Source organism: Erpetoichthys calabaricus, chromosome 2, assembly GCF_900747795.2.
Source record: "Erpetoichthys calabaricus chromosome 2, fErpCal1.3, whole genome shotgun sequence".
In the NCBI taxonomy this organism is placed as follows: Eukaryota; Metazoa; Chordata; class Cladistia; order Polypteriformes; family Polypteridae; genus Erpetoichthys; species Erpetoichthys calabaricus.
The window spans coordinates 72,802,182-72,825,867 of record NC_041395.2 but is presented as its reverse complement, the minus strand read 5'-3'; the positions used below and the strand labels follow the sequence as shown (position 1 = coordinate 72,825,867).

Here is a 23,686-nt window from a genome sequence, read left to right as displayed (position 1 = left end):
AAATATTTAATGGGTGTATTAGTATACCAGTGACTGTGATTGTGGCCATAATATCATAATTATAGTACTAAACTGCTCCTAAAGGTTTATATCATTTTATAAAACCATAAGACAATATAAGAGCGTATTATGCCATCATAGGGAAAGGCGTCCTAAAAAGTCCTCAATTTTTAACCCAAATGTCCTCATTTCCAGAGAAAGAGAGTTGGCAGCCCTACATAGGAGGTACATTGAGAGATGGAAGTGAGAAAATAATGACAGCATTTGAGAAGCAGGCTTTACGGAAACTTGGTCAAGAAGGGGAGTGCCGGGAAAGAGACATTCAGACACATGCAAATATTGCAGAAAGGGACTGAAGGTACATGAAGGGCAAGAGACAGCAAATATCTTAAAATTATTCTATTACCTGTCTTTGACAAGTAGTATGGTGTCACGTGTGTATTTGGTAATTCTCAGCTGCTCCAGGAGATGGCACTGTGTGAAAACATTATTTGTTTTCCTACCTCTGCAGACTCGAAGATTCAGAGCTCCCTTCCACGAATATCACTTCTGGTGTCCGTCCACCTGGACCTGTCTCATTCTGCTCAGATTCCATATGACTGGAAGAACCACCATCTTGGCCAGTCGATTGCTAGGACTCACATCTGAAGAAGAATTTTTGTGTAGTTCACATGTTTATTTTGAAAATCTTTGACATCCATTTATAAGGGGTTTCACCTAAGGGTGCCCCAAGACTTTGACAGTCTCTTTCTTGTTTCTTATAATGGCTAGTTATTAATATATTTCCAACTTGTCTATATCAAAACTCATTATATTTTCCTGTAACATTTAAATATTTTATAAAAGCCTTTAACTGATTCCTGTCTCCTACTATTTTCTTGATCACTTCACAGATATTATTAAATTCCAACCCTTTTTGCCTAAAGTTCTTATAACTTCCATTCCCATGGAATGCAGATATTTGTATGGGCCACGGTGTCCTAAGCAGAGTCTAGTGCTAGTTACTTCTTCTTCTTCTCTTGAGCAGTAATAATGCATAATACCCTCCCTAACTTTTGGCCAAAATTTAACAAATGTCTACTTCTATCACTATTACACCAAATAAATTGCTAAATCCATTGCCATTCAGCTAGTACTGATCTATTTGTCAAACGTTCGATTTCCTTTTACCCTAGTGGTAGATTCATTTCAGTCTGATGTTTGTCTACAGCTTTTTTGCCAATCTGTCTGCCATTGTATTAACCAGAATTCCTATTTGTCCTGGAACCCAAATAAACTTAACGAACAAATTATTTCTATATGGTTTGGTTAATTCATGTAGGATTTTTAAAGGCAAGTCTGTCTGTCAGCTTTAGCACTGTTTTTGAATATGATTCTCGTCCTTACACTTCCATACTTACATTCCCAACAATCAATTAGAATGTTTGCTCTGGGATGAGTCACAGTTTGCTTTAAATATGCCTAATAATTAAAGTCTAATTTGATCCATCTAAAATTTAATGGTAGTTCTTCTACCTCTACTAACATTGCTTTTGTTGGTGTAGTTGCAAAGAACCCAAAGACATAATCGTATTGCCATGAAAGTCTCTTATTCAAACCCTCTGCTGCCACACAAACATCTATCCTGCTCACCCTGCTCCCATCTCGCCCCATCCTGACAGTGAAGCACCTGCAGTCCACCATCTTTCAGTCCTGCCTGTGAAGAGCTCTCTGCACTTTGTTGTATTCACAAAAGTAGTAATGGGCACTGAGGAATTTATAACAGAACATGACACTGTTTTGTTTAGTCTAAAAAGGCACTAAATTTGTCTGTTTAAAAATCATACTTCTGTGGCTGGTTTTGTGCAGATCTGATGAAGGGGCCCTGTGGTTGTGGGGGTGTTCCCTGCACCAGTGGCTGTTATCCATTATAAAGCAAAAGACAGGAGATACGGAAGCACGGTGGTTAGCTCAGATGCCTTATGTTTATATTTACATTTATTTGCATAGCAGTTTTAGCCAAAGTGACTTACAAAACAGGTCAACATAACTGAGTAATCATCAATCTGGGGAACTGTTTGGGAACAAGTGTTACGGGATCATCACAAGTGAAGAGCTCAAAACAAAATATACAGTAAGTGAGTTACAATTCCTAGGTTGCAAAAACCTAATGGGTAATATCAGTTAGACAGGAATTTGACAAACAAGACGGTCTTTAAATATTTCTTAAATGCATCGAGGGGGTCAGAATTTCAAATGGAGGTGCAAAGCTCCTGCCACCAGCTAGGAGCCACATATGTTGAATCTGGATTGATCACCAGATCCCATTCATAGGTAGACCTGAGTAGCCAAGGAGGAGCATAGGACCTCACAAGTGTCTCCATATCTATAGGAGCTGACTTGTTGACTACTCTGTAGGCAAGCACGAAGAATCTGAACTTAATATGTACTTCTACAGGGTGCCAATGTAGTGACCTGAAAAAAGAATTCACTTGAGCTCACCTTGGTTGGTTGAACACCAGATGTGCCGCTGCATTTTGAATCATCTGCGAGGGTTGGTGACGCCTGCCAGTAGAGAGTTGCAGTAGTCCAGCTGTGACAAGACCAGAGCCTGGACCTGAGGTTGTGCTGCATTCTCTATCAGCTATGATCTGATCTTGCAGATGTTGTGTAGAGTGAATCTACAAGACCCAGAGACCATTGCATGATGGTCAGTGAAGGAGAGCTGGTCATCGATCACCACCTCAAGTGATCCTTACAGCTGCAGAGACACGAGTTCTCTGGTCATTTGTCTCCTGCTTTCTTCATAGTGGATCAGTGTGTGCTTGTGTGTGGTGTGCAGCCCTGGACTTGTATCCTTTTCAGTGAGGGTTCCTGCTGTGAGCCTGATGTGACTAGGACATCCCTGACCCTTTAAAAGAGAAATTGGGTTCAGAAAATGGCTGGAAGGACCATAAAGAACAATGTAGGAAACAAAAGTACTGTGTGGGTGTTTCAAATGATGCAAAATGTGAATTTATGTTAAATAAATTATAGCTAAATGTTATTAGGCAACAACAAAAACTTGGATTGCATTAGAGTACATTAAATAAAGTGGATACTAGAGCTATGGCATGAATATCTGTCAGGAAGATGTCTCTTAACAGCCAATGGATTAAGGCAGGAGCCAACCCCAGCTGGGAGGCTAATAGAAAATGCTCTACGCCAGTAAAATGTTAACAGACCCTCTACATTTAATGAACTTCCATACTTCAGTTTTAGGGTTGTGGTTAGCCTATAGTGACATTATGTCACTAGACATACACGGTTAGAGTAAAATTCTAACTGAATATTTAGAAAACAAAGACGGAGCGATTACAGTCCTTAATTTACTATTCATACAACCCTACTGGGCAGAAAACGACCGTTGCTGTGCAATGAAACAGAAAATGCCTCGTGCAGAAGTTTGACTTGATCATTTTATACAGAATGATCTTTACTATAAATGTTATTTGGCTGTGTTGGAATGCCAACTCACAATAATGCAACAACATTTCAGCTTCCTTTATTTTAAATACATTTTTTTGCCCTTATAGTGGGTAGCCAGGAGCCACTATCTAGTCCTAATTGAGACGCAAGAGCATTGCAGAGCACACTTTAAACAGAAAATCTGCTGGATCAGTACGCTGTAACAACAAATGCTGGAAACATTTGCAATCATCTTTAGAACATTTTAAGACTTACATGCTGATTCACTGTGCAGTGAATTTACTTTCCTTGTTTGTGACTGAAGAATAAGGTAAATGCACTACAGAGAAGTGGTGAACTTCTTTCAACTTCCACTAGAGGGCGCTCAAGATTCATTTTAGTTATCCAAGAGACTAAAGCGTGGATCTGCCGTGTCATTCCAGTTGGCGGTCGTCTATCGGTGCACGAGGCAGCAGCAGCAGCTCAGATCAGGGCGCCAGTCTATCGCGGGGCACACGTCACCAGTTGGTTGAATACATTTTGTTAACACTTTAAATGTATTAATGTTATTCACGTTTGTCCGTTATAATTTGAATTTTGTGTTTTAAGATTACTTATTACTTTTTTGTATTAGCGATGTGGACGGGCTAATATTACAGAGACTCTCTGGTAATTGCAGGTGTAAAACTAGTACCGTTCGAATATGGCTTTAAATTATTCCTTTTTATTTTTGCACGAGGAGTGAATTATGATGTATGTGAATGGTTGCTTTTTTAAATGTTTCTCTTTTATTCTAATTTGTTAATTGACAGTGGGTCACAGGCTATTGATTTCTTACAGCTAAAGTTAGATTAGGGCAGGGGTCTTCAGCTCCAGTCTCGGAGCACTACTGTGGCTGCAGGTTTTTATCTAACCCAATTCATAATTAGTGACCAGTTTTTGACACTAATTAACTTTTTTCCCTCATTTTAATTGATTTTTTAAAAATCCTGTCTTCTGAATCACCTCATTTTTCCTTAAACGGCAGTGCGCCACCCAAACAGGGGAGACAGCCAGCCGACCAGTTTGTTAATTAGAAAGAAATTTTTGTTGTTAATTAAAGCTGTTGTTTAATTATATGGCTTGTTTGGTGCTCTCATTCAGACATTTTCACAATTGCTGATTTTCTTTTCTAAGATCACTGGACCTGAGCAAATCAACCCTACTGAGCCCTTCGCCTGTCTTTAGTTTCGGATACTGCATGATGGAGACAAGGTGCTTGTCATGTGTTGGCTGCTGACTACAGAAAAAAAGAAATAAATACAGGGTCTGAATCTTAAATAGCTAGTCAGTTAAATGAAAAGATCGAATTAGCATTTAAAATTGGGCGCTAATTAAGAAAAGGCGTAGAATGAAAACCAGCAGCCACAGTAGCACTCCGGGACTGGAGCTGGAGATCACTGGATTAGGGGGATAAATAACAGCTGAGCTGGGGAACAGGAGGCATGGCTGGACAAGTGAGAAATACGAAGAAAGGGCAGTACTGTTAGGTTGTTGAAGACCTTAAACACTTTTCCGTATAGTTTTTCTAATTTAAATAAAAAAAAGTTATACTGTTTGTTAAAATCTGAAAAACTACACAATCTTGGATTTCTAAATTGAATGTGCTTTGCGGTATAACTGAGTAAAACATACTGGTTGGCACAAAGAAGAGCAACAGGTGGACCCTTGTGTGCGAGTGATAGAAGAGGCTCGAGCTCCGGATAGCCCACCAAGGAGGAGGAGGAGGGTCGTGGAGAGAATGGAAATGAGACAAGACTTGAAGTGCCCTGTGAAGTAGAAAGCTGGCCGTGGACAGTGAAGTGAGCTTCCTTTGGTCTGGTGGGTTTCCCTCACTCCTTAAATAAGATGCTCTTGTTTGCAGATTGGTGGGTCCAGAAAATGTGTCGCACCGAATTCCCCAAATCCCCGAAGTGCCGTTTAAGTACATAACTTATTTAGCTTAAGAAAGATAAAATAGGGCGGCGCAATGGGTAGCGCAGCAGCCTCGCAGTAAGGAGACCTGGGTTCGCTTCCCGGGTCCTCCCTGCGTGGAGTTTGTATGTTCTCCCCGTGTCTGCATGGGTTTCCTCCCACAGTCCAAAGTGATACAGGTTAGGTGCATTGGCGATCCTAAATTGTCCCTAGTGTGTGTGTGTGTGCGTGTCCTACGGTTGGCTGGCGCCCTGCCCGGGGTTTGTTTCCGGCTGCGCCCTCTGTTTGCTGGGATTGGCTCCAGCAGACCCCCGTGACCCTGTGTTAGGATATAGTGGGTTGGATAATGGATGGATGGAATATAAAATACTGTTTGGCTTCAGTGATGCGCGTGTGCACGTAAGAGAGGTTTGGTAGAGGGATGAATTCGGCACAACTGCTTAAACAACTTATTTCTATACCACATTTTCATACAAAGAATGTACCTCAAAGTGCTTTACAAGACGTCCAATAAATATAAGGAAAAGGGGGGGGGAGGGGTAGGGTTACCACTTTTAATACAAAAAAATAAGGGACGCATACGTATTGATTCAAAACGGGACGCGCAATTTCATTCTCAAATACGGGACGATTCCGTATTTTAAAGGACGGGTGGCAACCCTGGGGGGGGGGGGGGGGGGGGGGGGGACAAATCGGATTAAGTAAGAATATTAATAAGTAACAAAAATAAAAAAGCAATCTTCTAAATCAGATCTATAAGCGCGATGTGCTTATCTGCAATATCATATTGTAAGTCTCTAAAGATAAGGACAGATGGCCAGAAGGACAGAAACAACAACCATCCCAAAAAAAGCTCATGTTAACCTGGAGAAAGAAACACAATCTGCAGGCCAAAAGACCACCCGGCCATCTCTGGGCATTCGACCTGACACAAATGTGCTCATATCACTCCTCGGTGTTTCCAGGCTTAACCTGAAAGGGTTCGGTGCCGCCGGCCTTGTTAAAAATCAAAAGTGCCAGAGTGGTCCTTCAGAGCCATGCCTTCCCAAAAGACCCATCCGCATGGAGATTCCAAAACCTTTATTTACTCAGATCTGTAGGAAGCTCCATACAGTAACAAACCATGAATAAATACGTGAAACATCAATAGGTCTATGATATAAAAATTATTCTCGTTTGTATACAACAGCACAGGCAAAGTCCAGGTTTTCTCAATCTGTTAGGTAGCCTTAAAGATTTCAGTTTTGTTCCCTTTATACTTCGGTTATGTTTTTCAAAGCACAAAGAACTCTTCCTAGAATGAAATCGGGCTTCGTCAAGCTGTAGACCTATGAGGACCCACACCACCCAGTGAAGGACTCTAACATGCCGTTATTTTAAGTGGGCGGAGCACTCGCCTTCCTTCCAACAGGACAGGTGGTCGCACGGTGCCTCGAGCAGAATATTATGTTTCAAACCTAGTTTTGTAAAACTTCACCTGTTTGTATGGAATGTTATTTGATTTTAATAAAATCAATAAAATGCAAAAAAAAAAAAAAAGACAGCAGAGAATAAATATGAGAATTGTATGCCTATAAACTATGTTCAAAGTATAACATATGTAGCTATGAAAAAGACAAATTTAAAAAGTTTTTAGTATTTTTCAAAAATATTCCACAGTATTAGCCTGGTGTATCTCCATTGTTTACGTATTCCCGATTATTGTTGCCTAACAGTAAAAGGCCGCCTCACCATCACTTTTTAAGCTAAGCTCTTGGAATTATAAGCAGGGTGCTGTTAGAAGATCTAAAGCTATGACTTGGAATGTAGCGGGATAGGAACTCCAAGATATAGGAAGGGACAATAACTGGAACAGGAACGGCTACACCAGTTTGTGCCTTGGGAGTTGTTAGCCTTATCTTTTATTCTTATGTAATATTTCGTATTTCTGAGATTGTGCAAGGTTCATTGTTTCATTGTGTGGCACTTTAGAAGATGAAAACTGGCTTAAAAATAAAAAGTAACACTGCTGAAGTAATTAAAAGTCCTAGTATACTCCTCACTAGGGGGCGTGGTCAGCCCATCTGTTCGTTTCATTCAGTATGGACGCTATTGGACTACAAACACCCACATAGCTAAAGTGCACCTCTTTTGGGATTTGAGAAGAAAATCCACGTAAACAAGCGAGCCTCATCCAGTCCTGAAACTTGGATCACTAAATGTGAAAGGCAGCAGCGCCAAGTTATTTCACTTGCTCAGTCATAACGCCATCGCTCCTGTAAAGTGTTAAAACACGAACCGTACGGTGACACAGTTGTGTTAAATACTTTTAAAATAATTCCGTGATCCATTACAAGCACTCGCAAATTGAAAAAAGCTTCGAAAACTCTCTGCATTTTTTTATACTGGTAAGTTTCTGCTTTTATCCTGTCAGATGAAATCGCTCATAAAACCACCTATGAACATCCTCTGAACAACGAACCACACCGGCGCACGGTTGTCAGGTGATCGTATTGACAGATGGGAGGGACACTCCGGGTCCTCTCTGTTCTGATGCCGTTTACACACACAAAAAAAATCCCACAATGCCAAACAAGATTTGCATTGTTAATTAGCCTTAGAAAGGCGTCCGGCTGCCCAGATCCGCTTGGCTGTCAAGTCTACTTGTGTGTCGTGATCGCCGCCCTGCTCGTCTGCAACCGCCCCGGGTGCTGTCTCAGAAAAGACCAGGGAAACCGGTAATCTATGCATTTTCTGTAAATTCTCGTCGTGTGTGTCTATGGATTTTTGCATGTGGACCCCTATTTCAATCCCAGAATTTCATACGTTTTGAAACCTTTTAGGACGATGCGTGATTCTAAACTTTAATTACGTGTAAAGTGTAACTTCGTGCTTATCCACTGGAAATACTCAGTAGGCTTATCGTGAGATTCTACTTGTCGTGAATTATTCATGAGGCACAATTGTCCCGTTCTCGATTGAAAACGTGGTTTAAAAGACGCTGGGGTCAGTTTCATGTGCACGGGTCCTGTGAATGGTCATGCTGCGTACTGTGACTTTAGTCCTAACTTTGTGGACTGCAAAGCGTTGTAGTGAATTCTAAGAGCCGGGCATTGACCTTTAATGTATGTCATGTATTCTTTGTTTCGCGGAATAAATGTGACCATATCCAGAACGTATATCAAGAAATTGTATACAATCTACCAAAAAGGTATTTAAAACCTGTAACTAATCCCAATTTTTAAGATTTTGAATCATTTGCTGGGCGGCACGGTGGCGCAGTGGGTAGCGCTGCTGCCTCGCAGTTGGGAGACCTGGGGACCCGGGTTCGCTTCCCGGGTCCTCCCTGCGTGGAGTTTGCATGTTCTCCCCGTGTCTGCGTGGGTTTCCTCCGGGCGCTCCGGTTTCCTCCCACAGTCCAAAGACATGCTGGTTAGGTGGATTGGAGATTCTAAATTGGCCCTAGTGTGTGCATGGTGTGTGGGTGTGTTTGTGTGTGTCCTGCGGTGGGTTGGCACCCTGCCCAGGATTGTTTCCTGCCTTGTGCCCTGTGTTGGCTGGGATTGGCTCCAGCAGACCCCCGTGACCCTGTGTTCGGATTCAGCGGGTTGGAAAATGGATGGATGGATGGATCATTTGCTGCCAAGCCGCAGAGACCTACCTGTCTAGTTGGTTAAACGGGTCACATTTTGCACGGGATGCCCACGCGCACTTAACTGGGCCAACTTAAAGCTGCATGAACCCGTCGTCCAGTCTCAAAGCAGAGATCTTGAGAACACCTCGTCTTAAATCGCCGGGCATTCGAGCTTTTTCAAGCGTCATAGTAAATCGTTGCGCTGTCCTCCAGAGGGCTGGGGTTTTCTTTCGAGGTCTAAAGAGCGCCCACTCTTCATAGTCGAGGATTTGGCCATCTTCTGTCAATTTTAACATTATAAAGCTCGTGGTCGTGCTTATGATTTACTCCTTTATATGGACCAACAGAACGGAAAGCAATGAGGCGGACGTCGTCTCCAAATTAAGCCACGGAAAGGGCACAAGAACCACGGGTGCAAAGAAGTAGTTTGCTGTATACGTAATTTTTCAAAGATATGTGTGATGAGCACTCATTAAGCTCATCCATTTCCTAAAAATACTTAATCCGTTACTGAGGTCTCATTGGCCGGAGTTGACAGATCTAAGCTACTGTTATATGTATTTATTTTTATTTCTTGCAGCATGGGTTCATTACAATCGGGTCGAGATACATGAGGTTAAATAAGGGTTACCCGGTCTGATTATACACATAGATGTGAGAAGTTTTACCTTTAGAGCTTAAAGCAGGGTTAAAATAAATTTAAATAAAACCGTGTTTTGATGTATGCAAGTAAAACATAAATCATATAGCGTGTGATATATATATATATATATATATATATATACTGTATATATTATTGTGCATTTCAGAAATGTGTTTACGTTTCGTTTCACGTCTCCGACATAATAAAAGTTCAAAGGGTCAGCAATCGAATTCACTGGCAAGGCGAACTCCTTTTGGGCTGAGGAATGGGGCGTGGTCAAACGTGGGCGGGGCCTGACTAGTGTTAAATAAACGAACTTGCATAAAAGCTAAATCACATTTTGTCTTTACTTGGCTGTAGATGCCAATACTAATGAATTACATCTTGTATAATAAACATGCAAACCATATCAACACTGTTACATTTATTATGTGTGTAGTCATTCTATTATCTACTCTATAAATATAAAATCCTAAAAGTGCAACGGTGACGTTTTTATGTCACTTTTTTCACGCTTTAAAATGGGCTTATTTTAAAGCCTACATAAATATGTTTGGTATCATTTTTTTACAGATTTTATGTACTTTAATGTGATATTATTAGCTTTTCAGATTCTTATTCCGTTTTTAAAATATAAAGTAAAAAAATATCAAGAAGTCATGTCTCACGAGATGGGACTTTGTGCCAAAAGATTTAACCAGGCCGGAAATAAAACAGAAAGAGTAGGACAGCTGCTGTACAGGCTTTTAAATGTTCAAAGCGCCGGGCGAGATGCAGATCAAGCAGCACAGCAGCAAGCCAGCAGTTGATCGAGCAAAGAGGAGGTAAAAAAACCTATTTGTTTCCCATTGTATCACCGTTTAAGAGGGGGTTTCGGAGGAGCGACTGCATCTCTTTGGGATGCGTTCAGCCCCCCTCTTCACAACACAAGCGACAGAGACGCAAAGCTAGCAGGGCGGAACCCCCTAGTTACCACATAAAATAATCAAGTGATATTTTGGTTAACTGCATCTGTCATGCAGTCTTAACATTAGTTAAATTTCTGTTTTGGAAACAGGGGGGAAAAAAATGCTTTTCTGATGTTGGGTGGGCGACTTGTATCAAATAAAGTCTTATAAATTGGCTTCCACAACACTACAAAACCTGTGGTATTTGGGGAAAAAAACCCAATTTATTAAGTCTTTTGTATACTTGGAAAGAAAGTTAAAGTATGAGGCTCTCTTGGAATGTGTTGTCAACAAAGGGGGCGGTTCTTTATGCAAAATATTAGACTTTATGCAAATATGGGATAGTTACGTATATAAAACTTGACTATTTTAAATTAAATTAATTTAATTTAACTGTGTATAGGGAAAGTGGGAATACCATATTTTGAGGATTAGAAAAGTAACAATTCTAAGTATGATTAACATAAAATTAGTGAGTAATAACAGTACCTGAGACAGATTATCGAGGCTGAAAGACGATGATCTCATTTTGTTGTTTCAACATAAATTGTTTTAGCATGACAGCTAACAGATTTAAGTCAATGTAACTAGACACAGGTGCATAATATCAGAAAACCTTGTTATTTTAAGTTAAAGAAACTTAAATTAGGCACATAAAGCAAACAGCACCAATAGTTCATTTTTTGAGTGAGTGTATATTAGGCATAATTACATAATTTTTGATTAAAACAATTTATTTGCAACTGTACATACAGTATTTTTCATTTTAATCTAGAAGGTGGTATTTATCCTGTTGCTACACTTAAAATCTCCACATCACCGAGAGAGAGAGGGAGGATGGGATCATGCACACTGATAGAGCGCATTGTCACACCAACCACACGACGAGCCACCTCAGGATCCCAAATTAGGACCCGAGTGCAGCAGTGCAATGGGTGACACCTCAGCACCACACTGGAATAGTGTGAGGTTTTTTTTTTTTTTTTACGGTGGTTGGAGTGCCAATCCTGCCACCAATCCCCAAGTTTTACCTGCAAGTTGGCGGACCAGTTTGCAGGACTGGGTGCAGGTTAACATCATACCCAGGAGTTGTAGGTTAAGGTGCTCAAGAGCCCAATGAAGTGGAATCAGTTATGGCATTTACAGGATTTGAACTGGCAACCTTCCTATTGCTGGCGCAGATCCCCAGCCTCCGAGCCATCACTTCACCTCACATCGGCAAGCCAATCCCCGATTTCTGAAAAAACTTAGCATACTAAACCTCTTAAGCATTGTTGAGTAATGTAGATGTTTAATAAATGCTGTTTTTCAAAAAAACAGAACACTGTCCTATTTTAATGGAAGGTGTTGCCACTCGTGCAAGTTAATGACGTTGCCAAAGCTGGCTAATGAAATAACTCTGGATATAGTTGGAGTGAAATATTTTCAATTATTCTGATGAAAAATCCCTTCTCACTTTCAATATGCAGTCCTGCATATCATCTGCAAAGAAAGGCCATGTTTTTACTACATGAGGGATGTTAACAAATTATGGGCGCCTTTTGTTATCCAAAACCAGTTAAAATATTTGACTTGATAAGCAATCACACTAATGTTGAAAGCTCAGCAAGCGTATTCCTTAATAACTTTAAAGAACGTACTGCGTATAAATCTCTCATGACAAGTAAACTCCAGTCTAAACACGGAAAGGCAGTGTGTTCTCTGCTCCAACATGACAGGAGTATTTTCATTTTAAAAGTAACCACTCAAAATAGTGTTTATCCCAAAATATAGTTTTCTTTTGTAAAAAAATTTGGCTTGTAAATGAAAGATAATCATTTAAATAATTACTCCATTTAGTGCTGAATTTCTGCCTCCATTCTAATCTTGCAAAGCAAAGCCGACAACATCATGAAACCCTGCAAGCTCATACCAGCCCAGATCTGAGTTTGTGCTTAGCTGGAGCTCTGACTCTTGATAATAATAAAGTTTAAAAAATGAACAGGGTGGATTCAGGGTCCGGGCGGGGCAAGCATGCCACTGTCAGAAGGCCCATCCATCCCAGACCACTCAGACCACTGACTGAGCATTGAGATGAGTGAGCGGAGCAGTGGCAGGTGACTGTCCAGTGGGTGGTTGCTATTACTGGATGACAGTTTCATCAATGGAGAAATGTAGAAGGTATGGAAGTCTATTTGCTTAGGACGGTAGGTCTCATAAAAAATATGTCATATTTAAGACATCCACCTATGGTATGTTTTTCTCCCTATATATTTCTACTCCAGAAACTCCCCCCATTTTACCCCATGGACAGGGCTGGATTAACCATTAAACAAAATAAGCACGTGTTCAGCGCATCAAAGGAAGGAGAGCACCACAGAAATTTTCCATTGCTGGATTTACCATGGACCATATGGTGCAGCTGAGACAGATTCCACAAAAAAGGGGGTCCCACATTAATGAATAAAATGCATCTATATATATTGTGGACCACCAAGGGGCATACAGCACCCTGGACACTACAGACACAGAGCCCAGTCTTATCACTCAGTATGCCTTTACTTTAAGTGGGGAAGCTCTTTTCTTTTGCTGCCCACAGTAGCACAGTACAAAACACTAGCAAAACAAACAAGTACAATCCTTCCGTCTTTTTTGTCTCGTCAGCCCTCTCCGTCTCTGTGTCCATACCGTCTCCCGACTCTGGCTGTTCGACTGGAGTGAGGCGGCTCCTTTTACCCGGAAGTGCTCCAGATGTTTCTTGACCTTTTTCTGGCAGCACTTCCAGGTGTGGCGAAAGTGGTGCCACAAATGGTTCAGCCGTACCTGCGGGTCCCATGGAACCCAACAGGGCTCCTCCAAACTACAACTCCCGGTGTGCCCTGCGGGGATCCGTGGTGCTGCAGCAACCCTGGGGGGCTGTCCTCCAGCATCTCGGGAGACAATGTCCCAACCGTGCTCTGTCCCTCAGTCCTTCCACCCGGTTGGCATCGTAGCCAGGTAATGGTCTGGCCATCCTTCACAATATATACAATACTCAAATTCTTATATACAATACTCAAAATAATAATATACTAATAATAGAGGTTAATGATATATATTACAACAACACTGGAATCTGGTAACTGCCACACGGTCCACCGAGGCTCACATGATCCTTGTCTTGGTCATGTCTGCTGTCCCACTCAGTCGTCCACAAAGAGTGAGTGCAAATCATGTATATGGCGGCACCAAAATCTTTTTAAGTGTTTAGAGCCTCTAAAGGTCTTAATCCAGACCTGCCCATGGCCTTGATTTCCCCATAATAATGGGGGATTCCTGCAACCTGGCAACCCTACTTGTACTGTGATGTATAAATAAACAATCTCATTGGTAGCAAAATTGAATAACTAAAGTTATCATGCCTAGTGAATTCAATAAATACATACATTACCTAGTGTCATGCCCTCCTTATATGACAGCCCACCCTGTTATTAATCGTAAATGGAGGAGCCACTTTACAAAAACTACGTTAATCAATTTTCCTTGCACCCTAACAAACGGGACGTTCCGATGTTTTTCCAGTGAAGTGGGACAATTAGACTGCTTTCATAGAATGATGTTGTGTATTGCATGATGTTTGCATTATTTTAATGACCTAATATGTCTGAGGGATAAAGCAGTGGCCGTTGGACAGTTCTAAAGCAGATGAGTCACAATTCTAGGATGGACATCTTATTTATTATACTAATTCTGGAACATCTAAAAGTAATTCTAGACATTGCGCCAAATATGATGCACTGCCTTCTTGCCATAGACAAGGTGTTGGTGATGCTTTGAACAAGGACTCTTTTTTTAGGACTGATCTCATTTAAGGCCAAGCGTGATCCCTATATAAGAGTGCGGCTTAAAATGTGAAACTTCAACGACACCAAATAAGTTAATGGAGTCCACTGCTGTTATATTATTACAGAACATGAAAGCGGATCTAAAGTTAATCAAAGCCACTTATTTTTTCTGTATATCTGACAAGTCTGAACAAGATTTCACTGCATCTTTTATGTTCACCAAGGTGCTAAAATTGGATTTTTACCAACTGATGACATAAATGTATGCGTCACATCACAGAAGGGATCCAGTCACAGCAGTTGGTAAACACACGTTATTAGCAGAGAAATTTGAGAAGAGGTCCAGAACAGAAGTCCAGCCAGTTTAATCAAAACCCTCCCGCTTTCTCATTTCTGGCCTTGCTAATGCTGCTGAGTGTAAGAGCAGGAGGAACCTGGTAGTTTAGCCATGAAATTCAATCTTTGCTTTTGCAAGGAAATAAACAAAGCCCCGTTTAAATTACGCAATTACAGCTGCTCACCCCAGACAGCATGATGTCCTTTTAATACTCCCTTTTTTTTAATCGCAGAGATTCACAAAATAATAAAGTTGAATTGGCAGCCCTGGTCAAGCATTAAACCAGAACCGATCGAAAATGGGCATTCATTGAAGTTCCACTGTCCCTCAGTAGTTTGACAAGACAATTTTATTTTAAAAAAATACACAATCTAAGTTATTAATGTCTTTTCGTGGTCGGTTCGTCCAGTTCTTGGCTTGTTGAGCTCCGTCGTGGGCACTTGCCATTCTGAGACACGAAGAATTGTGTAGCTGCCGAGACGGCTCCCTGGGCTGAACTGTCTGTCGGGTGTGCGCGCGCGTGGGAATATGGGATTTCAAGTTACTCCAGAGGGAAGAATTGTCCAGCAACTGTCCATCAATAATCGAAGCCGCTTAATCCGGTCCAGGGCCAGTGTCGGCAGTATCGGGCGGAAAACAAGAAACAAGTCTTGGACAGGGGCACCAGCCCATAGCTGAGTGTATGCAAACAGATGTGTGTCAGCAATTAACTAAAATGGAAGTCTTCGAGATGCGGGAGGAAATGAAGAACTCGGGAAAGGCTGTGCAAAATTCAATTCAGTTTATATTTGTAGATAGATAGATAGATAGATAGATAGATAGATACTTTATTAATCCCAATCGGAAATTCACAATTGTATAGCGCTCTTCACCGAGTGCAGGCGCAGAGCGCTGGGACAGGATCTCGAGTAAAATACAAGTCTAAATTTTACAAATTGCATCATACAAAATGAGTACACGAAAACATACAGATCTGTTAAAACAAAGTGGAAACTTATCATTCATCGAAACCAGCAATTTCTGACCATTCATTAATTCCAAAATCCCCGCAAACACCGATCGGAGAAAATATTTGAGCTGAGACTTTTTAAGTAGTGCTCTGGTTTTAAAGACATACGTGTTGGGTGGATTGGATCGCGTATGTGTGTTTTTACCCTGCCCCGTCCAGAGATTGTTCCTGCCATGCGCCCGGTGATTGCTGGGATTGGCACCAACTGCCCTCACGACCCCATCCTAGATCAGCGGGTTGGGAAGATGGATGGATGGGTGGGTGGATTTTGGAGTTGTAATACAGCAACTACAAACTGAGTGCCAAACCATTAGAGGTTTTATTTTAATCATTTTAAAATTGTATTGGGCACCTGCTGTAATCCCCTCAAAAACGAGCCTTTAACCTGCTAAATTGAACTTTTTTTCACAGCGGGGGTGTTAACATAACTTCCTAGTGCCTGATTAACGCTTTAATTTATTTAAATCCTATTATTTATACTGTAGCCTTTTGTCACATGTGTTAAAGTATACTGTTGATCATGAAAGTGAACATCCTGATTTGGATGTTGTTATATGTTTTAATTTGCCAATAATTCCTACAGTCGCCACCAGCCCGCGGCGAATACTGCAGTCGAGCAGCACGCGCACATTCTGCGGCGAATGCCGTCGTCGTAACGAAGTTGACTACCAATCAGTTGGCTGGCGAGGGCTGGCGGCTTCTCGACTGTTAAAGTTCTTTTCTCTTTCCGGCTTTTTTTTCACTTGCAGCTGGAAGGCACCAGAAGGCAGTCGTGCCGTCTTTGTAGCGAGGTGATGTCCGATTCGCCACCGACGATGCAGTTCTACATAGTGCCTCTACTGCTCTGTTTGTTGGGGACCGTCATCGGGGCGCCCACCACCCCCGAACAGACCCCAGGCACAGCCTGGATACAGGAGATCAGCCCGAATCCCGAAGCCACTCTGGACGACATGTTTCGTGAAGTGGAGGAACTGATGGGAGACACGCAGCACAAATTGAAGGAGGCGGCACATCAGGTACGGACAAGAGTGAAATCAGCCGGGCTTGCATATATATACTGTATGTCGCGTTGGCTTTTGGGGAGGGGGGGGGGGGGGGGTTGGGGCGTTTCGACTTTACCTGTTAAGAGGCACAACTGAAGAAATTCAAGTACTTGTTATTCTATGTGGCGAGAAAAGGGGGAGCGGCGGAGGGGTGAACTCTTTGATCGGCGCACAATAAACAAGACTGTCGAAATGAGTCGGAAAGCATGAGGTTCTGGGCCGATCCCCTTGAGAGGGCACTTCTGCGGAACAGGGGAAACCATTGTAGCCAGACGCTTGGAAGTGGCTGTAAATCCTGGCCGTAAATCTCCACGCTTTGGGTTGTAGACCTGACCGGGGACAGCTCCCGAGCTAAATCTAGTTCAGCCAAGTGACAGTTTGGGGTCTGCGCAGTTTGGGTGTATTAAACAGGACGTTATGCAGGAATGATTACTTTGCAAAACTTAACTAGGATTTACTGTACACACACATACAAAATAATGAGATTTAGAGGTGAATACAAATGGGAGACTTTAATTTGCAGGACATGAGTGTTTAAACTATATATCCATCCATTTTGAATCCCGTGTATCCAGGGCAGGGTAACAGGGAAGCTGTAATTGTCAAACACAAGTCAGGCATATAACATATAACCTGGACTAGGTGCCAGCCCATCAGTGGGCGAACACACACACAGTCTCACTAGGACCAGTTTAGCAATGCCAATTCACCTAACCTGCATGTTTTTGGATTGCGGGAGGACACCCACACAGACACAGGGAGAACATGCAGACTCCACGCAGAGAGCAACCTCTTTATTATAAGGCAGCAGCACTAGCACTGCACCCCTGTGCTGCCCGTATTACAACGAATCACGTAAATAGAAGTAATCAACAATGATCTGCTGATGCTGGAGTGGATGGTCCTCCTGTCTTAAGCTGATTTCTGCTTCCACTGTCATGAAAAGGCTTCATCTCCTAATAATGCTGCACATCATCAATGAATAACCGATTTGAGACCTGCATCAAAAAGTTCAGGAGGTAGTGCACATGAATGGGCAGATGGCAGGGAGCACGTGCTGAGAGCGTATTGGCGCACCCACCACACGTCAAACTACCTGGATTGGGACCCGAGTACAGCGGGCGACACCTCAGCACCACACTGGAACTGTGAGATTTGTTTATGGTGGCTGATGGCTCTAAAGCAGAGAGGTGTGCCAAACTGAATTTGTTTGTATTCCACTCCTTGCTTCTGGGATGGGCTCTTTCCCATCATGGTCCCGTACTGGATAGACTGCAGACTACATTATCAGAGCCGCACTAAATCTTTAATCGCAGTTCCAACTGCATGTCAGCCACTGTTAGGAGCACAGGCATTGCCTTTAAAAACAGAGGTACAAATCACTTTTGTCAAAGCCTGTTCAGAGAACAAACATAAGAAAATGGAGATGAAGGGAAAAGTGTTTAATAACTTCACTGAAATTCTGTTTGAAAACTGCCTTAAGTCCACCAACATTAAACTGTACATTGGATAGAGCCCTGCATTAACTTTTTAATGTAGACAGAAGTCATGGATGAAATAATTTGTGTTATTTTGTTGGTTATTTATTAAAGTGTTACATGGGAGGAATGGTGGTGTAGCTGTCACAAGCTTTTAGTCCATACCTTTGTGGAGGCTGACACTTTCTTGGCGTGTTTTGCTTTTTGCGGTGTTCTGCCGTACAGCTCAATTTCCTTGCTATAGTGATGGACAGCTGCAGGGTTGGCTACTGTCTGTTACCTAACACTGCCAAGACCGACTCGAGCTCTGCTGTCATGGAAAAGCTGAGTTTCGAAGTTGGATGGATCGATGGATGGATAGTTGGAATATTACAGTATTTACTGCATGTACTGTGGAGCGTTCTTTGGCTTAGTTACATGATACATCATTTCATGCATGTACTTGGACACATCATCCATGATAGAACCTGGCGTCATTGGGTGTTTTGGGTCTTTCAAACTATTATGCACCCTCTTCCAGGCAACCCAAGTGAGGTTGATCAGGTCTCGGCCTGTGTCCAAGTGACTTACTACAGCTCCACGGCTTTCCTCATTTCAGCCAGAGCCAGCGGGAGGCTATCCTCTGCAGCCTCCAAGTTATTCCTGATGGCTCTTGCCCAGCTCACTCTGATGATGCCAGGGCTTCCGTAGGCCTTACACAGGGATTGCTCTGCAAACCACCTGCACCCCACCTGTACAGGCAAGCACCTTGTTCTTCATCCTCACCATTGACAACCCTCAACCAGCTCCTGGTATTTTGCCTTCTTCCTCTCTCTGGCCTCCTCCATCCTCTCCTCCCATGGAAACGTAAGCTCGACCAGGATGAGCTGTTTTGTGGCATCTGAACTGATAAAGATGTTGTATCTCAGTGTGGTCTGTGTGATGTGAGATGGCATTCTAAGTTGCTTTTCCACATCAACTGACATTACCCAATCCCATGCTGCATGTAGCAGACCAGTCTCTCTGTGCTTTAATGGCCGCCATGGCAGCTCTCCCTCCTTGATAAATTAGAATTTATAAACCCTGAAGGAGGACAGTTAAAGAGAGAAATGTGAGACAACAGTTTTTGCTGTTTTTAATTTAGTAAACATGCAAAATGTATACAGATTTTGCACACACTAGCAGCAAGCCTAGTATGTCCCTAAGCTATAAATTTCATTGATTTCATGTTTCAGCACAAAAGCTAATCCAGACAACATCAGGCAGCAACCCTGGATTGACCATTTTAAGGTACTCGGCCTAGAAAGCCCCTGAACTACAAGCCGAACACCCAGACAGACACAAGGAGAGGCTGCTCAGACACCGACCAGGCAGGGATTTGATCGCAGAACACAGTGAAAGGCTGCACATGCTGACTCACTGGAGTCCGTAATTTAAGATCCAACCAGAAATGTCTGCATGTGCGGCAGAGAAACGGGCATTGCAACATCCTTCTTACTAAAAAACAGTGACTGATGAGTCATGAGCAGAAACTCGCACCAAAAACTCCGTGTCTAGCACACAACATTCCCAACGTAAAGCTGTGAGGTTTAGCAGTAAAACAGGCTAATATTTCATCATGTGGAGTGTAATGGCATAATGAGTCTTGTGAAGGGAGTTTATGATCTCCTTCATCAGCCCTCCTAGTAATTCCTGTAATTGTATGGGGGACGGAAAAAGGCAAAAACCATTACCTCTGTGGATAAAAACTGACTGGAGCGATTTTGCTGAAAATCTTTTGTTTTCAGGGCTAATAAGTTTGCCACACGTCACTTCGGATTAGCTTTTGAGCTTCCATGTTTGCAGACTCGTATTCCAACACAACACGGCACTACAAAAGTGGTCAAGTTGTGCTGACGGATCCCTGAAATGTTTAAATCCGTTAAAGCTCAACTTGAAGTTTTGTCTCCATTGCAATATGTTCCTATTGGTTAAGCTATGGGAAACCTTTATAAAGTTCAGTCTGCTGTTAGGTTTGTTGTTTTTCAGGCCACAAACTTGATTGAAATTTGGCCCAAAGGTACATTTCGCTACTCCTTATGTTTTACTTTTTCTTTCACATTATTTTTTTGTTATGGCTCCAAGCCCCCCAGCCAGGTGGGATCATATTGTCTTCAGAATTAGTAATTGCAATTTAGGTTTTCTAGTGCAATTTTCTAGTCGCCATTTCATGTCATTGCGACCTGTGCCACCGTTGTGTTCTTGATATACTTGAAGTTGCTTAAAGGCCGTGTCATGTTCTGCGACTTTGCCAGTGATCATCCAGACTTCATTTACATAAACTTAACTAGTCGGAGCCAGTCGGAGATGTGCTTCTTTGAAGCCAGTTGAATAATGTGGCATGCCGAGCGACTATCCCACTAATCTATGAGACGTCATGGATTGACAAGTTTGATTTTGTCTTTAAGCCGATGTCATAATATAATGGTGGGACATGTCTTGTTGCTGGACCATGTAAGTTTGTCCAACTGGGCCATGGCTTATTAACTGTTCTTCTAGCACAGTTGTGCTCGCCCCTTTGCGTGATGGTCAATAGCGTGCTGCCTGATGAGGCAAGAGCTATACGAAGGGTTAACAGCTACGACGAGTTTAGTCGCAGTGTCAGCAGTTCTTCTTATTTTGTCCATTCTGTGGTGGTACATAAAACATGAGACACCACACAGATGAGCTTTTTTTCCGTTAGTGAGGTCCACACCATGCACGTTCCTCATTCTTTTAGGTGCATTAATATGCATTGCTCTCCCAGATGAGCATTCATTGGTTGTCAGCTCTCATGCATACAGAGCCCATCCCATGACTAGAGACAAAACATTTCTGAGTTGCTGGGTATGTCACATTACATAACTGACCTTTATGAGAACGTACTGCAGACTGCCCCCAACTTGTTAAGATTATGGAAATGAAGGCTATGAGTGAAAATTACTGGAAAAGTCATCTAATGTGACATGGCTGTTAGTTGTAGGGCAGGTTTCTGTGCAGGAGAACTGACAACTAATGAATGCTCATTCACAATGTATACAATGCAGCAACGAGGAATAAGGAACGGGCATGTTTTAGATCTTACAAACAGAACAGAGGTTTGTCTCTCTGATGTCTTGTGTTTTACATACCATGACGGAATGGAAAAAAGAAAAAATATATGGCCAAGTCTGAGCCTGTTGCCCCCATATATTGGATTAGATATCCACTACAAATACAGGAGTTCACCTTGTAGGAGTGGAGTGTGTGACCAAAATGCTTTGGAAATAGTGACTTTCAGTGACAGAAAGTAAAGAAGAATCCGACAAAATAAAGAGCATTTGTGATCTGTGTGAAGGTTGTGAGAACGCTTTAATGTGGAATTTGTTTCAGTGAAGGGGCTCCAAGGGAAACGTTGAGCAAGAGAGGCCGGAGGCAAGCAAAGGATTCATTTCTACGTTCCTTGCCAACCCTCACATCCACGCTTTAGTTTTGTTTTTCCTCAGAAACTACTGGCAAGGAACTCTACAAAAGCACTCTGCTTACTTAAGACTGAACTTTATGGGCTCTGAAGAGGAACAGTTAGAGGAACATTTTTATGTTATATTTTTATAATAGCACATTTTCATACAAACATTATGGCTCAAAGTATTTTACAGGGAGTAAAAGAGAGAATTAAATAGCAAAGAAAAATATATAAATAAGTAAAAACTTGCACAACCCAAATAAGTAATAGAATGTTTCACCTAGTTTTGTAAATCAACAACATCAAAAAATCAAACCTTTCTGTCCAGCATCCTAAGAGCCTTTAATTGGATTTTATGGTTTTTAAAAATATTACACAATACAACTTATTTTGTGTACAGCGCTCTTCACTGCATGGAGGCATACAGCTCTGTGAACAATTCTGAGGTAAAATGCAAGTATAAATTTTACTAATTAATAAACACAGAACTGGTATACAGTACATATAAATGCTGATTTGTTAAAACAGACAAAGATCGAGGTAGAGACTGATTAAACATAAATAGAAACCTTAATATCTGTCCACTAATTAACTGATGAATGATGGCCAGTTGTGAACAGTGGAGATTAAAACTGTAAAAGAGAAAGTCAAAAATGAAGTCACATTCCTGACGATCTCAGCCAACTGGCTGCTTTCCCACTCCTGGGTTTTCTATAGTGGAGTCTGTGCTGGCTGCCTAATCTGATGGGAAAAACTTTCCATCTAACAATTCAAACGCTCCTTTATCTGAGATTACTTTTCCGTACGCAGGAGAGCAGCCTGGCAGCAGTGCGGTGGCACAAGTGCCACATCCGGATACCGAGAAGTGAAACTGAATAGAGGAGGGCTAGTAAGGGTTTAAAACTAATGTGATACTTATATTTCTGTACAAATGACTGACAAACAGAAATGCAGTATGCACAGCTAATTGGCAGCTCTAGTCAGGGTGTGCTGTGGAATGATCTGCCTGCTACTCTAAGAGGTGCCCCTTCAGTCTCAGCTTAGCCCACCTGCACACGTGGTGTATTCGTGGTGTAAGATTAGGACGTTTGACCAGAGGTCTCATTTCTTGCCACCTCTGTATCTATTCTGATCGACCTGATCACAAGTACATTTACACCAATTTTAATAAACCACTGTCTTACCTTGAAAATGAGAGGCTTTGAGACAAAATCGGATGTCGCTCTGATTGAGCGAAGTCGTTTTATGCAAATTGTATTATTTGTACCTGTGTGCATATATTTTAATTTATATTTTTGTTGATTTTAATGCTCCATGTTAATCCTCGACTCATTATGCTATGAATGGGATTCCCCAATTACCAACAGCAGACGCTCAACACAACTAAATGTCACACATAATGCACAGAATTTAATGTAGTTAAATCAGTCCCGTATCAGATTACACTCAAATCTCAAGTGAACCACTCCAGGGATCGCATGGTACCACATTGAGACCACCATTACCAAAGGGGCTTGGTCTGGTTGTTTGGTCCACACCAGAGTACGACTTCCATGTTCACGTCTGCCTAAACGAACCAGACTTTTAGGGAAATGAGTTCGAAAAAAAATGGTTTAAACAAACCTAAATGTGAAAATGCCTTAAATTTCAGTAAAAGTAACCTGTAGCCTGGTATCGTGAACTGTGTTAAGGACCTTTTTTTTTTTAAATTAAACTTGCTCAATACATTTCAGGACAGTACTTGGTATAAGACAAGCGGCCAGTCCTGTATAGGACACCAGTCTGTCACCAGACCGACACTTAGAGCGCTAGTTTAGTTTCTGTCTCTTATAATGTTGACGACTATAAATTAGACCCTATATGAGTGACTGTTGGGATCTGTGCATCCACAAAACTATCCCAATTCAACCATTGAATTGGATCCAGTGGGTGGTGTTTAACTCAATATCACATGATTGGGATGTTGGAGGACACAGGAGTTCTGGATAAGAT

At 41.9% G+C, this 23,686-nt stretch overlaps 1 protein-coding gene across 1 annotated transcript in view; it reads left to right on the top strand.

The window, feature by feature from the left end:
- Positions 1-23,686, top strand: part of LOC114645969 (dickkopf-related protein 3-like) — a 165,626-nt gene that overhangs the window by 57,400 nt on the left and 84,540 nt on the right. Inside the window, exon 3 of the mRNA XM_028793914.2 lies at positions 16,481-16,747. Within this exon, the coding sequence (XP_028649747.2) occupies positions 16,526-16,747 (222 nt within the window). The 5' untranslated portion in view covers positions 16,481-16,525. The remainder of the gene's footprint in view (positions 1-16,480; positions 16,748-23,686) is intronic.